Source organism: Homarus americanus, unplaced genomic scaffold (genome assembly GCF_018991925.1).
Source record: "Homarus americanus isolate GMGI-L3 unplaced genomic scaffold, GMGI_Hamer_2.0 scaffold40841, whole genome shotgun sequence".
In the NCBI taxonomy this organism is placed as follows: Eukaryota; Metazoa; Arthropoda; class Malacostraca; order Decapoda; family Nephropidae; genus Homarus; species Homarus americanus.
The window spans coordinates 118,080-134,808 of NW_024739413.1; the positions used below are offsets into that span (position 1 = coordinate 118,080).

Here is a 16,729-nt window from a genome sequence, read left to right on the forward strand (position 1 = left end):
ACCTTATGTGGATGTCAAACAATTTAGGTCCCTATTATGTGAATTAAGTTTGGTTTCAAGTCAATAGATTAAGTTCATAATTATAGTTTTAGGTTTAAGTTTTTATTGTTTTGTTGATGCTTTAAATGGTTTACGGGTTTACTAATGACTTTTAACTCTTATTATTTACTTTTACTGAGGTAACATCTGTGCTGACATGGGTTAAAGTTGATTTATATCTCAATTATCTTTCTTAAGCCTTGAGGGACTTAGTGTTTTAATTATCAAGGTGTATTTTAGTTTTATATTTAGAAGCCTTAGCATTTTTATATGATTTTAGTGTTTTTGAATATATATGAATTATTTTGTCTCTGAAGCAACGTTATATATGGTTTTTTTTTTAAGTGTTAAATTTTGTTCTTGAATTACAGATGTTAACATTTTGTAATATTATGTTTATGCATAGATTAAACTTACATCTTCGAAGCTTATTATACTGTATATGATTCAAACAAATGATTTTATGTATTTATTTATATATTTAGTTTCATACTTTACAACTATATTATAAAACATTTACTGTTTATCTTAGGTGTGTAAACTTTTGCAATATTGAAATCTTTATAAGTTTATGTGATTATTAATGACTATAAGTAAAACTAATTTGGTTATCTTTTCTCTCCCAACAGGTAAGTGCGTCTGTGTGCGTCTAGGACTTTCACCTGTGTGCCTGGAGCGAGGAGGGTGCCGCCGCTACCTTCCTTTCAGGCAAGTGTACTAATGGGTTTGGGATTTTCCACAGTCAATTTGGTAAAAAAAAAAAATGTTTAATAATTTGATATTCGTGTGTGTATGAGAGAGAGAGAGAGAGAGAGAGAGAGAGAGAGAGAGAGTTTCATTATTACCCAGTTTCGGTTTCGCGGAAGTAATACAAACAGGTGAGACAGCTCCCAGAAGTACCTTTCCGATCGTAATTAGTTGTGGGATAGTGTCGAATTATCTCTCTCTCTCTCTCGTGTGTGTCATCAAGCCGTCATAGAGTCTAGTTGTTTTTACATCAGGTGACGGCTCTCAGCTGGCCAGGTGAGGCAGAGTGTGATACCCGGTGTGTATTATGCTGTGTAGTGCTTATTGAAGGATGGTCCTGTGGCTTTGCTGGACTGCTTAGGAAGTTATAGAAGGATATCACCTCTTAGTGTAGCGTTATAGAGCTAGCCTTAGGACGTATTGAAGGATGTTATTTCTAGTATGATGTTGGATGAGACTAGTTAAGGAGACAATCTTGAGTGGTTGGTTAAAATTAGCCTTGCTAGAAGACACTGAGATGCTGAAATGAATAGATAGATCCAACTTATTTTATCTTAGATGGGTTTGAAGTAGAAATGAAAGTTATTCTGTTAAATTTTTATTATATTTTTATATATATATATATATTTATTCAGTTATTTATTATGAACAATAACAAGTTTGGAGAGAGTCAGTTTTGCTTTTGATTTTTGTCATAGCTTGAAAAGAACTTCCAGGAGTGAAGATTTATATACATACCTTTATCGTCATTTGTTATTTTACCTTGACCTATATACAACGTCTCTGTCATATTTCATCGTCTATATTATCATCCCATGTCATAGAGGTTAATTGTACGAGTCCTTCCACACAGTCTGTATCACCTGTGTTCTATGGCTCAAGGTGAAGGTGTTGTACAAGGTGGTGATGGAGACAACTGATCACACAATCGGGTCTCTCTCTCTCATTCAGTTCAGTAATTTCACATACTTGACACATCTGGCTGAAGACACCATCTGTATAACACTGTCAGCACCTGGGGATTACTCTACCTGTGTTGCCGACCTACCTGACTAGATTAAGGAGTTTTTATTTGTATAGTCAAGTGTGAGTTAAGGTATAATTTTTACACTCGTGGGGTGACTATATAACTCAGTGTAGATGACTAGGTTATAGGGAGTCAAGTGTATAGGTATTTTAAGGCACTAATTTGATAACATTGTCACCACAAGGGAGTTTATTCTACCTGTGCTGTCTACCTGAGTATGTACTTGTATTTATATTTATATAATTAAGTACTTGAATCTGGATTAAAAGGTGGATAAATGTCGGATTATTTTTTTTCCCGAACGTGATGACACTGACAGGTAAAATATATGATAATCAGAACTTATGGTTTGGAATTATCAGTCAGGGGTTCAAGATGGTCGACGGGTCAGAGATTTTTGGTCAAGAGTAAAGCGACACATTGACAGCCAGGGGGAAGGTTAAGAGGAGTCCCGTTGTCAAGGATACTTAGGCTTATTATGGGGGGTGGGTACAGAGGGAGGAATGAGAGTAATAGAGAGGGGGAGAAGTGGGGGTAGTGGAGGAGGGAGTCGGGGGTTGGAAGGGAGGAAAGGAGGAGACAGGAAGAAGGGGAAGGGGTAAAGCCAAGGAGGAGGGATAGATGGGGATAAAAGAGGGAAAGGACGGAGAAGACTGGACGGGAGATGGTGAGACTAAGAAAGAGGTATAAAGAAAGGAGAAGGGGGGAAAGGAATGGAAGAGAGAGGGATAAAATATGAAGGAAGTCATAGAAACAGAGAAGAGGAAAGAGATTAAGGCTATAAAAAGGAATGGAAGAGAGTGGGGGAAAGAGGATGGGGGGGGTGTGGACCCCCCTTTTAGAGTAATCTTGGAGCAGGGTGTGACGTCTCGTTGCCATGGTGACCTCCCAGCATGGATGGATGGAGGCTGCGGAATTGTCGTGGTAAGAGGTGAGTGGTGGAGGGGGAGGAGAGGGGGAAGGGAGAGGGGGAAGGAAGGTAGGGGATTTAGTGGGAGGTGGTGGTGGCTGGGGAAGGAGGATGTTAGACTCCATTGTTGCATAATAGTAATCACCACTTTTTTTTGCCAGTACTTAGTAACGATCTCTTTGATGTGTGGAATTTTGTTAGTAATTGTTCTTGATAGTTGTAATTTGTAACTTCTGCCGCCTTTGTGTTAATTGTAATTTAACTTTTATCGCGATACGTAATATTTGTGAAGTTATCATCCAGTCACAGAGAAGATTTAAGCTGTTAGCCGGCCAAAGATGAAGGTGTCGTTTATCATCCGGCCACAGGTGAAGATGTGGTCTATCATCTGACCATAGGTGAGGATATGGTGTATTATCCGGCCACAAGTAAAGTTGTAAAGTATCATCCGACCACAGTTGCAGTTGTGTCATCCGGCCACACAGATATAGATATCAGCCTGCGACGTAGACGAGGTTGTGGTGTGAGTTGGGTTGACGGAGACTGAAGGTGCCAGAGGCTGTCCGTCCGTCGTACTCCTCGGCGTGAGTGAAGGCGCTGACCTCGCTCTTCACCCCGTACTTGAAGGAGTAGAAGTCTGGTTCCTGCCGAAGGAGATAATACGTTGAGGGAGGTAGTGTCTGCAGGTGTTAGTGACAGGTGCTCTCATTCCATCTCATTTAATAAATCAGAAACAAGGTAGAGGTGCAGGTACAGGTGTAGGGACATGTGTATATGAAATAGATTCTATCTAAGTGAAGGCATAAATACAGATGCAGGCAACCAGACACATCATTACAGAACAAATCATTAAACACAATAATAGGTCAATAAATACTTTTCTATCCCCAATAACATGTGGTGGACACGCACGCACACACACACACACACACACACACACACACACACACACACACTGTAACTCAGAAACAGTCAAAATAAAACAATTTATTTTATCTCTTCCACCAAACAAGTAATAACGTCAAGGTGAAAATATTGTAGCTTCTTAAAGAGATAAGGTGGAGGTGTTCCCCAGGTGCTCCGAGACCCTGACGAGGAACAGAGAGCAATCAGTCTTACTTTATTCTCAATTAACTTGGGTGGTTCAGGTGTAGGAGCCTCACACGGAGTAAGTCTGTCTATATAGCTGTTCGTTATCTGTCTGTCTGTCTGTCTGTCTATATCTATCGATCCATCTAACAGTTTATCTACAGTACATATTGTCTATTTTTCGTCTTTTCTCCTCCAGTTTTATATGGAATGAATTAAGGGATTTAGGAGGACACACACACACACACACACACACACACACACACACACACACACAACAAAAAAACTACTGCATTTAAAACTATTTCATCATCATTGGTGTTTTAGAGAGAGTCATAATGTGTGTTTACCGCCTCATGATGTCTGGTGTATTTGTTCGACCTTGTAAGTAATGAATTAAAGCCACTTAGTGAGATAGTCCCCCAGTTCCTTGAGTGTGATGACTTAATCCCATGAGTGGAAAGACGTCTTAATTAATTAACCCTTTGAATACGGTGGCCTGCCCTACTCGCCTTAATGGTGGTGATATTGTACTCGAAAGGTCAAATCATCGTATTTAAATGGAGTTTGGGTTATATTCAGTGGGTTAATTCAGAGTATTTTTGGGATTAAACCTTGGTACTCATTTATTCATGGGGTTCAGGTATTATACTCAGTGGGTTAATCTTGGTACTCTACTCAGGGGTTTAAATCATCGTACTCTGGGCTAATTCGTTTTTCTTTGGGGGGTTTAAAATATCATACTCGATTGGATAAGATTTCATAATCATAACTAATCCATTATACTCAGAGGATTAAGTCATCGTACTCAATAGGCCAATTCATTTCACTCTGGGCGGGGAGGAGGTTAAAATATCGTACTCAAGGGTGTAAAATAATCATGTTTTAACCTTTGGTGAATCTAGGTGTACACGGAATATATATACACCTAATGTAAAACCGATTCACCCTTACCTAACTCTTATTGTTCTCATTAAATTATAGGAAACGTTCATTGTTATATTTCAAGGTCTCCCGCTGCTCCTCCACCTGTCTGTGTGTAGGATAAAAGGTTAATTGGTTGTCCTTCTCCATGCCATTTATTTTGTGCACCTGGACCGGGTCATTCAGGTGAGGTTGGAGTCGATACCTTGAACATTATTAAGCTATGGGATTTTGTTCTTCAGATATTTCGTTGTTGGGATTTTGTCCGATTAGGTAGTTTAGTTGATGGGATTTTGTCTTCAAGTCGTTTGATTGATGGGGTTTTGTTCTCGGTATTTCAATTGGGATTTTGTCATTTTTGTATTATTTTTTCGTAGTGTGATATTGTATCTTTTAGTACTTTCGTCGTGTGATTTTGTCCTCCTTTCTACACCAATAGATGGTATTTTGTCCAGTGGGATTTTTTTTTTAAAGTAGTTTCACAGATGTTCTCTTTGTCATATAGGGAATGATAGTGTGTGTTGCAGAAATCTGAAAACCTGAAAGAGAAACAGGTGCATCAATATTACAGGTGTATATCCTCCCGGTATGTGTACAGGTGTATATCCAGGTATGCGTACTGGTGTTTATCCCGGTATTCTAGGATGTGCACAGGTGTATATCCAGTGTGTGAATAAGTGTATGTATATCCTAGCATGCAGTCAGGTGTATATCTCACTAATTATACAGGTGTTCATCCCGACATAACCTGAAAACATTAAAAAAAGCTGACACTTTTTAAGCTGGCACTAAGGTGATACATTGTAAACAAATTGACACTTTAACTGATACACATTACCAAAGCTGACATTCATGCACAAACTGACACAAATCTGACACTCGGCATTTAAGCTGACACTGTCCCGGCACACTGGACCTAAACTGACTCTTAAGCTGGTTTAAGGTTCCTAGCAAAAGAAACAGCTTAGTGGAGACAACAGGTGTTATTACAGGTAACATGTGTTTTGTTCTTACTCAGGTATTTTAACATTGATTAACAAATTACAGGTACGTATAAGCAACAGTTAATAGTGAAGTCAACAAACTGAAGTATATTTCGTGATACAGTACACGAGTCCGTCAGTAAAACGTCGTAAAAATCTGTAAATGAATGAAATTGCTGGAAAGTTCAATGAATATGTCAGTCAGTTGAAATAATTGACTCGGGGCCTGTAATTTCGTTTGAATATGCTTCTGTGGATAAAAAAAAAAAAATTTATAATTTGGTTAAGTCAGTCAGCATTTAAAAAATTTCTGTAAGCTAAAGTCAAAGAATAAAAATTATAATACAAGCAGATATTAAATTTTTTACTGAAATATTATCAAGTAAATGAGTCATGAAATAAAAATTTGTGAAAATTCAATATGAATCTTTAAATATACGGGATAAAAATTAACCCAAAAATCTTCTTAAAATCGTCAGGAAATCATACTATTATGAACTCAGTCAATGTAAGAATTGTAAACAGTACTTAGCCCAGTCAGTAGTAGTAGTAGTAATGTCAGGTCGCTGTCAGCCAGGTGTGTGCATGTGTCAGTCAGGTTATTCTCCTGGACCAGTCACCTTGCCATACCTCGTTGTTGACCACACCCAAGTCGCCAGTCTCGTGGGCTACTGCTGGCTTGTGGAAGAGGGGCGTCTCTGGCTTGTGGAGGAGGGGCGTCGCTAGCTTGTGTGTGTTCTTCACCCTCTGCGGCACCCGAGGGCTGTACACTGGCTGAGGTCTTCTTGATACCGGTGGGCGTCGAGGTGGGGAGGAACTGCCCAGGGATGGTCGGTGGGTGGAAGGTGTTGTTGGCGATGGAACATAAGGGGTGGTGGGCGCGGGGTGGGTTGCCAGTGGGGTTGGGGCGGGTATGATGGGTGGTGGGCGGTAGGGAGGGTGGTAGACGGGCGTGGGCGGGGGTTGGCCAGCGTTGTAGACGGGGGGGAGGACCTCAGGGACGAAGACTGCGGTGACTACGGTAAAGGAGTTAGTGGCGCACATCATCACTGCCAGTGTTGTCTGGAGGGAGTGGCAGTGTTAAAGAGACTAGTGGCAGTAAGTGGCGGGTGATTCATAAGTGATGAAAGGAAACCTCAACTGTGGTGAGAGTAATGACCTGCTGTGTGTGTGTCTCTCTGTCTGTCTGTCTGTCTGTCTGTCTGTATGTCTGTCTGTCTGTCTGTCAACTAGTCATGGTCAGGTTTTCCTCATTGGTTTCATCAGCACAAGTTGGTGGATTTACGCTTAAGCTGTGACAGGAAGCTGCAGGGGGAGTGATTAATGAAGGATGTACTTAGATAAAAGAGCTTAAAGGTTAGTAATTGTTTGTGAAGCTCCGGGGACGAGTTAAAGATGTATGAGAGGCAGAGAGTCCACTAGACTTTTGGGTGTAAATGAGATTCAACTTCCTAAGATATGTAAAATATATCGAAAGGTCTTTTGAGGTTCTTGACTTGTGCGTATATTTGCGTAGATGTGTCTTGAGTGCATAGAGTCCCTCAGATTTTAACGTATTAATAGACTGTCTTCCTTAATGCGTTCCTGTGCGTAAGTATACCACAGTTACAAACAGTTACGATTGACCAATCATTATCGAGGTTCTTCTGCCATCAACCAGTTACATTACGAGATAAGACTTAGAGGCACAAACATTTACCGAACGATGAGTAGTTTTTCCGGGATGAGTTATTCCTCTTCCCTGAAATTTGTGTAGGAAGTCAATTTACTCTTTTAACAGAAGTTTAGCGAGCTTGAAAAAACAACTCGCTGAAGTATCCACGATTCTAAGAATATACACAATAAACAGTTGTGTGTGTGTGGGGGTGGGGGTATGTGGGTGGGTGTATACAGTATGTGTGCGTGGGTGTGTGTGGGAGATGGTTGTTCCCGAGCTTAATACTGAAAATGCATTTAATTAATCTTGTCTGTAATTAATCTCACTACAATACACCCACCACCATTACGGGTGAAAAATTTGGGTATATTTTATAGAGTTTGTGTGTGTGTGTGTGTGTGTGTGTGTGTGTGTGTGTGTGTGTGTGTGTGTGTGTGTGTGTGTGTGTGTGTGTGTGTACAACAATAATTAGATATTACAATCATTCACACCCTAGGAAATACGTTAATTTTTTTAACCCTTTATGCACTATTAATTAACCCATTGAGTATGATGCAAATTCCTGTAATGAAATTAATTAAACTCTTGAGCATAGGATGACTAAACCCTTTGAGTATAGTGACAACCCCTTAAGTGTGATGTAAATCCCTTTATTACAATGAACTAACCCCCTTGATTAAGATGACTTAATCCCCCGAGTACGATGGCATTATGCTCAAAGGGTTTACAAATTATTGAATAAATCACATAAGTCGTGAACGATATTGTAATTGTGAATAATATTTTCGAAATATTAGACAAGTACAGTAGATGTAAAAAAAATGAAAGAAAAAATATGAATGAAAACAGGCGAAAAATGCTCCTTTCAATTTCTTAGGATAAAAAATCGTAAACGAATAGTAAGAAAAAATAAGGGAAATGTTACTTTGTTTAATTTGCTTGTATATTTAAAATTACTTATTGATTTTTTTAATAATATGAATTGTTATGAAGTGCTGTATATGTCAAATACAGTATATATATATATATATATATATATATATATATATATATATATATATATATATATATATATATATATATATATATATATATATATATATATATATATATATATATATATAATTAGAGTATGATCAGGCATGTGTATAAATAATACATGACCAACTATATGTATATTCATTTAATTCATTGACAACCATGTATATAGTTTATGTATTATTCGCCATGTGTGTGACTTACATGGTCAGTCATATGTGTAAAGGTGATATAGGCTCTGCTAGACATGTAATTAAACGTGAACAGCCAAAAATTAATTGGCACACTGTTAAACATGTGTATACTGTATGGTCAGCCAAGTGTATGGAGTAAATTTATGAATGAACAAACAAGTATGATCTTTGTTTGGGATAATTGTGAATGTCTCGTTTGAATGAATAATGCCGTGTGTGTGTGTGTGTGTGTGTGTGTGTGTGTGTGTGTGTGTGTGTGTGTGTGTGTGTGTGTGTGTGTGTGTGTGTGTGTGTGAAGGATAATAAGAATCTCACCAGCGTAGCGGCAGCGTCCATATTGTGGAGGTGGGTGGCGGAAGCCTACCTGAGGAGGAATGAAAGTCCAGGCGCTTCCCAACACCGTGTTTATATACCTGTGTGGTCCCTCCCCTCCCCTCTCCCCCTCCTACCATTACAGTTGCTCCTTCCCTTTCCTTCCCCCCTCTCTCCCTTCCTTCTCTCTCTCTCCATCCACCCCTCACCACTACTGTTGCTCCCTCCCTCCCTCCTTTCTTCCCACCATTACTCCTTCCCTTCCTCCCTCCCTCTCTCCCTCCCCTCTCTCCCTCCCCTCTCTCCCTCTTCTCTACTTCCATTCCTCTATCACCTTGAACTTTTCCTTCTCATCTTTCCACTTTTCCTTCTTCCTCGTCCCCCAGCTTACCTTTTGTGGGTGCGTGAATGCCTATGTGATTGAGCGAGTGAAGTGCATGAGTGAATGGAGTGTGTGTGTGTGAGTTAGAGAAGTGTGTGTTAAAGAAGTGTGAGTGAGTGAGTGAGAGTGAATGAGTGAGTGAGTGAGTGATGTGACGTGAATGCGTGATAATAAAGGATAAACAAAACGAAAAAAAAAATTAAATACACCCAATTACGTGTCAATAAAACAAGTCATCTGCTAAACTTAAGTAATAACAACAAACACTAAAAAAAACACAAACATCAAAACACCACCTCATAAACCCAAGCTCTCGTGTGAATGTTGCAAATTACATAAAACGCAAAGTACGATTTCAGTCCAGCTGTCGATTGCTTTTTTGAAAGTTGACGGACGGACGAACGAACGAACGGCCGTAATGACTAATAAAACGAATTGTTTGCAAAAAAATAAATTAGTCTTGATTTCTTCTTCTCGGCCTAATATTTTTCCTGATATTTTCTGTTTAATTCAATTTCATTTTGTTAATTGAGAATGCTATAGCGGTACAGGTGTTAATTAAGGATGTTAGTACAGGTATATGGAGGTTTCAGGTCAGTGATAATTTACACACACAGACACACACATATTTCTCTCATACATATATACGTTTACACGACAGTATACATGTGCCTAACAGTTACAAGGATGGATGGATGAGGGTGTCAGGTGTGTGTTGTTAGGGGGTGAGCTTATTACGTGTTTAGGGTGCTCCTTATCGTGTTACTTGTGTTTACAGGAGAGGTAGGAGGAGGAAGAGAGGTAGGAGGAGGAAGAGAGGGAGGAGGAGGAAGAGAGGGGGGGAGATGGGGAGCAGGAGGAGGTGCTAATGGGTGAGGGGGGTTTGGGAGTTGTATATGTGTGTGTGTGTGTGTGTGTGTGTGTGTGTGTGTGTGAGGTGTGTGTGTGTGTGTGTGTGTGTGTGTTTTATCGTTGTAACCATACACTGAATAACTAGTATTGATTGATATATTAAAATTAGACGAGAAGATTATATACCATCTTTGGCAAATTAAGTTTACGAACAGCTTCAGTTTCACCTGGAATTAACTTAGACTTTACCTGAGTTTGAAGTCTCGTGTGTGTACCTGGCAGCCCCCGTACACCTGCAGCTCGCATTCATGGTCCTCTGATCAATGAAACTGTTAGTGTTTGCTGGCCACGTAGCTCAGTCTAGTTTGATCACGTTTACACTTTGAGCAACTTGTCAGAATTAACCCATGAGTTCTGGCCGTGAAGTCAGCCCACCAGGTGTTTCGGCAGGTATAGGTAAAATAAATTCGAATAATGGACTTGATTTGCATTTGGTTTATGTGACTGATTCTGTGGTGGTGTTTTAGTTTGAGTTACATGATTTGTTTTGTTTTTTTAATTTCCCATTAGTTAGTCACCAGTCCTGTCAATATTTTTTTTACACCTGTGAACTGAACGGTTATGTCTCTCTTGTTTAACATCCGAAGTTTTTAGAAGTTGACGCGTTTCATTGAGATTAAAACAAGACGTTGATATCTTTTAGTCTTGCTCCAGTTAACTAATATTACCAGCTTTATAAAGAAGTGTCTTTACACTGTCATATACTGTATTAGTCTCATGGGAATTATTGATACACAACAATTATACACCTGTGGTAGAACTAACTTATACCATCGTCATCAGGTCAGGCGAGTCTTCATTACCCATCATGTTCTTGTGGTTACTGAAGGTGAGAATATGATGCTTAGTTACATTTTCCACGATTGTCTTTTTGTACAAGTTCCAGTGTTGGTGTTGCCTCCAAGAAAGTCATTGAAATTCCTTCATAATTCAGTATACTTATTATATTAACGCTTCTTTGGTGTGTGGTGGTGGTGTGAATGAATAGGTGGGTTACAGGGTGTGTTATTTTGGTATGAAAGGTTGGTGTAATAGATGGAGAGTAGGGGAGGGTAAGGTGGTGAGGGGTGGTGTAGATGAGGGAGGAGTTGATTTTAAGGTGATAGGAGGTCAGGGAGGAGTGGATGGTAACGGAGGAGTCACTGGTGAGAGAGATGTGGATGGTGAGGTAGGAGTCATTGAGGAAGGTGTAGATGCTGAGGAAAGAGTGTGTGTGTGTGTGTGTGTGTGTGTGTGTGTGTGTGTGTGTGTGTGTGTGTGTGTGTGTGTGTGTGTGTGTGTGTGTGTGTGTGTGTGTGTGTGTGTGTGTGTGTGTGTGTGTGTGTATGTGTGTGTGTGTGTGTATGTGTGTGTGTGTGTGTGTGTGTGTGTGTGTGTGTGTGTGTGTGTGTGTGTGTGTGTGTGTGTGTGTGTGTGTGTGTGTGTGTGTGTGTGTGTGTGTGTGTGTGTGTGTGTGTGTGTGTGTGTGTGTGTGTGTGTGTGTGTGTGTGTGTGTGTGTGTGTGTGTGTGTGTGTGTGTGTGTGTGTGTGTGTGTGTGTGTGTGTGTGTGTGTGTGTGTGTGTGTGTGTGTGTGTGTGTGTGTGTGTGTGTGTGTGTGTGTGTGTGTGTGTGTGTGTGTGTGTGTGTGTGTGTGTGTGTGTGTGTGTGTGTGTGTGTGTGTGTGTGTGTGTGTGTGTGTGTGTGTGTGTGTGTGTGTGTGTGTGTGTGTGTGTGTGTGTGTGTGTGTGTGTGTGTGTGTGTGTGTGTGTGTGTGTGTGTGTGTGTGTGTGTGTGTGTGTGTGTGTGTGTGTGTGTGTGTGTGTGTGTGTGTGTGTGTGTGTGTGTGTGTGTGTGTGTGTGTGTGTGTGTGTGTGTGTGTGTGTGTGTGTGTGTGTGTGTGTGTGTGTGTGTGTGTGTGTGTGTGTGTGTGTGTGTGTGTGTGTGTGTGTGTGTGTGTGAGTTATGAGTGGTGTGGTGAGGAAAACACGGGTATTCGCTGAGAAAAAGGAAAACAGTAGCCATTTGTCCATCAGTGAGTCATAAAAGTTTCTTCCTTCCCGAGTCTCACGTGTGTCAAAGTTGTCATTAGAAGGGCGAGACTCCCCCACTCAACCTTTTTATTATATGTGATTGTGGTAAGGCGGGTTCTGCCGGATGGTTTCTCTTCTAGGTGTGTCCTGTGAGGCGGGTTTTATCGCTAGAACTCTGGAATGAGTTCTATTTGAGTTCTGTTGCATGGGTTCTGTTCTGGTATGTCTTTTATAACGGCCAGTGTCAGGCATTTCGTATTGCTGATCGTGTGTAGGACAACCCATAGCAAGGCTCCTTTAAGACTGAGTTCGATGGGTTCTATTATGTCAGGTCCTGGTCAAGCTCGTGACTGTGACCACAATGTTACTGCGGGACCACAATCTTCACCCTGCGGCACACCACACTCACCGGAGCGCCTAAAATATCCCCCCTAAGCCCTCATTATAGCTTGTTGCTCCGACGGGGAAGTAGTCGCTTGGCCATTTCTCAATACTGTGGAGGAGAATAAGCTTAAACACGTAACTCGAAGGTCTAGCCTGATTTTTTGTGTAGGAACAGACGGAGATAGAAAATGGGAAGAAAAAGAAAGATTGAGAGAGAGAGAGAGAGAGAGAGAGAGAGTTGAATATTGGAAGTGACGACGTTTCTCCTTACATGATACAGAAGGACCAGAAAGGTATTGTGTTGATGAATATTGTTATTTTAATCAACACTAAACCAATCTCAACCTGACTATCTCCCATATTGTCAATCATACTGTAATACGCATCACTACCTCACTCTCACATATTGAATACAAAGTTGCATCTGTATTCTCTCCTAAGATTCGTACATTAAACAATGACTCAACAGATAAGTTTAAGATAATGTTTTGTAGTCATGGTAGATTCGTGGTTTAATTTTGGCGTTTTAGCATTCAATTTCTCTCACCTCTTTAAAACATTGACGGTACGAATATGGATCTAAGGTACTGGCAAACTCGTTATGTGTTATTCAATTTTACGACGACTACTATGATGTAATTTTACGAAATGTCAGATTAACGTCATGGTTTTGGGTTGATGAGCGGCCATTATTAGCGAGGTGTTAGTTGAGTAAGGAGCGTGAAGACGTTCTAACCTGGCTGGAATGTCTAAATAAGTGTAAGCCTCAAGACGTGGGAGGGTGTGGCATACTTATGTGTTGATGATGTAACTTTCTCACCCTTCCGCTCTTTCTCTGTCGCACACATAACTAACTCGTCTTTTCACACTTAACCTGTTTATTTTGCTACTGTCTCACCCCTCATAGTAGCTCCTCCTGCCTCTCACACCAATCCTGTTGTTATCGCATCTGTCGCACCCTTCCATCTGCTACTCGCACCACAACACGGAGACCAGGTATGAGTTATGTTGATATTACCTGGAGGGGAATCTAGGCGTTGCGTCACCTGTACATGGATAACTCCGTCACCCAGGAAATGAAATGTTCTGGGGAGGGAGAGGAACTTGGCTTGGGTGATGGTGATGGTGGTGGTAGTAATAGTGGTGGGGGTGGTGGTAGTTAGTTGTAGTAGTAGTGGTGGTGATTTTAGTAGTAGTGGTGGTGGTGATTTTAGTAGTAGTAGTGGTGGTGGTGATGGTAATGGTGGTTCTAGTAGAGATGGTGGTGGTTGTTATGTTAGTAGCAGTCGATAATAATGGTGATAATAATGATGGTGGAGATGGTAATGATGGTGCTGGCAAGGGTGCTGGTGAAAGTAGTGATGGTGTTGGTAAGGGTGGTGATGATGGTGGTTCAGGTAGTTACAGCTGTCAAGGGGTGGTGGTCGTAATAGGTGTCGGGGATGTCAAATTACCATATAAACAGCTGTCCTCCAATGGTCATCCCTTCTCCGTTACTGCCAGTTCCGTCTGTCACCTGCCACTCCCTGCCTCACATTTCCTAATATCTCTCTCTCTCTCTCTCTCTCTCTCTCTCTCTCTCTCTCTCTCTCTCTCTCTCTCTCTCTCTCTCTCTCTCTCTCTCATAGGCCTATGGACAGTAGTTGTACTTAATTCGAGGCAGGAACTACTTGTTGAGGCGTCTATGCGTCTACTCTTCTTCCTCATCTCAACATTTTTCGTTTTACTTTTGCTCTTCTTCTTCTTCTTCTTCTTCTTCTTCTTCTTCTTCTTCTTCTTCTTCTTCTTCTTCTTCTGGTATTGTTGATTTATATTTTTCTTCTTTTCTCCCCTTTTTGTTCTTTTCTCATCTTTCTCTATATTTCCTGATTTATTTCCCTCTGATTTCAACTTTTTCTTTCATCCATTTTCTTTCCACTTCTATCCGTACTTCTCCTGTCTTCTTTCTCCCTCTTTTTGCCTCTTATACCTTCTTCCTCCTTTTTTGCTCCTTTCACTTCTCCTTTTCACATATGTCCTGGGTGTTTTATTGTCTGGGTATTCCTTCATGGGTGTGATTTATTCATTATTGGGGTAAAGGACGATGCCACTTCAAACTTGCCACCCACGGTCCTCGGCACCCCTCTGTCTGCTCTCTGGTGACGAAGGTAATATGGACTCCGTGGAAAGAAAGGTCAGACATCTAAGTCCCGGGGTCAATAGTTCTTTGGTCCCAGATGAAGTCAGGGTTCAAGGTCAGATGGTATCCTACAGCGAGTGAAGGTCAGGCGTCAAGGTCAGTGCTAGGGTGTTACTCGCTCCTAATGAAGGGTCAAAGTTGAAGGTCACACCAGTACCCTTCTCACTTCGGTTCGGGGGTCAGATAATGATAATTTGGTGTACTGGCCGAGTGATGCCCCAGTTTATATATCTCACTTGTCTATACCTAATCTCAGGTCATACCTCATTTAGATATATAGTACATTATTATAGAAGGTGGTAGAGACATAGGAGTCTGTACATCACTCCTTTATGATATTATAAAAGTTTTAATAAAATTAATTAATATGACTCGTGGAGTGGGCTTGTATAACAACAATGCGGAAATGTGGAAATTTGCCTCTGGCTTTCCTACTCGTGTTAAATTTAAAAACAAATAAAATATAAATCAGATTGTGCGCTACCTTTCTATGTGACAGGTTTAGTTACATGGTTATATTATTATATTATTAGTATTTGACAGACTAATGGATATATTTCATAGAGTGGAGGGGAAGAGGTTCAGAATTGTTTTCGACTGAGAAAAAAAAATAAAAATAAATAAATAAAAATCTGTAAGTTGTTTCATTATCGTTGTAAGTCTTCAACATGCTTCTACATGTAAGGCTTTTAAGCACAGATGAAAAGGTCAGTTCCTGCATTAGATAATAACTAGTAAACATTAAGGAAATAAACCTTTCTCTGCCACGTGTACAGTGTTGCTAGAAACACCACGTATCCTGGGTGTGGGGTAGTTCACAGCCCTGGATAATTTTTACTTGACCATTTATATATAAACTATAAATATGTACAGTATTTACATTTAATCTCGGCCGTGGGGTTAAAGAATAAAAATCCAGCTTTGTTAAGTTTGTACTGAACGTGTCTACCATATGGAGACCCTCAGATGTAGTCCAGATATTAATAGTTTATTTCAGTGGATTATTTCGTTTCCTCTACCTGTACTCGACGTCCTTGGATTTAATGTCATGCTTGGAGCTACGAAGAAAACATTATCATCTCGACAGTAAGAACCTTCCGCTGGTGCTGGTGGTGGCGGCGAGGGTGTTATTTCCCGGTCGACCATCTGTCTCGCCTCTGCTTGGGGGACGAGGAAGTCATTTTGCATGGTTACATTGCACAATGACGTAAAGAAACAAATTTTTTATTTGAGTGTTGCACCGAAAAAAAAATCACTTTCACCGCGGGATGGTGTGTGATAATGTTGAGTGATACCTTTGGGCGATGGTGATTGAAAGTGAGGGAGAGTAGCGAGGGAATATGGTGAAGGAGAGTGCAATTCTATATATGGTTGTTAACTGTAGACTCATAATGTACTGTAAGTTTGTTGATAGTACAGATGGTGTCGCTATTCATATAATCCATCTGGGGCGTCTAATCATCATGTAACTACACTGAGGACACTGCAGATCGTAATGCTAAAGTAGTTTAATGAACCCTGAATTTGTACCCAAGTCAGTGACCGAGGCAGGAGTGTGTATACCTGAATGAGAAGACCACGTCCGTGCATCCGTCCGTCCGTCCACCCGTCTTTCCGACCGTCCGTCCCGTCCCGATCATTGTTTGTTGTCCTCCAGGCACACGGTGGTAGGGGGTGGGGGACGGACACTCATTTTCTGGGACCTAGTTGGAATATAAAGGTAATTTCACGCTTCTCATGTGACGCCGCTACCTCTTCCAGGGTCCAGAGCTTCGAAAATTACTACTTTAATTTTTCCCTGTATTGAGAGATAGAGAGGGTCGTTATCAGGTTCAGGTCGTGGGCTTGTCCTTTATCCAATCGTGGTCGGGTCGTCATCCAGTCGTGGGCGGGTCGTTATCGAGGGGGGAGGGGAGGTGTTCATCAATCCTCACGTATAAAT

General features: G+C 40.8%; 1 protein-coding gene across 2 annotated transcripts; it reads right to left on the reverse strand.

The window, feature by feature from the left end:
- Window positions 1-1,417: 1,417 nt before the first annotated feature.
- Window positions 1,418-8,988, reverse strand: LOC121874737 (proline-rich extensin-like protein EPR1). 2 transcript variants are annotated; one of them, XM_042379014.1, is made up of 3 exons: window positions 8,924-8,988; window positions 6,350-6,781; window positions 1,418-3,367 (listed from the first exon to the last, which is right to left on the reverse strand). In XM_042379014.1, exons 1-3 carry the CDS (start codon window positions 8,942-8,944, stop codon window positions 3,218-3,220), a joined length of 603 nt encoding a protein of 200 aa, XP_042234948.1. In that variant the 5' UTR covers window positions 8,945-8,988; the 3' UTR covers window positions 1,418-3,217. The 2 variants fall into 2 exon arrangements, with proteins under 2 accessions (XP_042234948.1, XP_042234949.1); XM_042379015.1 differs by lacking the exon at window positions 1,418-3,367 and adding an exon at window positions 3,375-5,275.
- Between the last annotated feature and the right edge of the window lie 7,741 nt (window positions 8,989-16,729).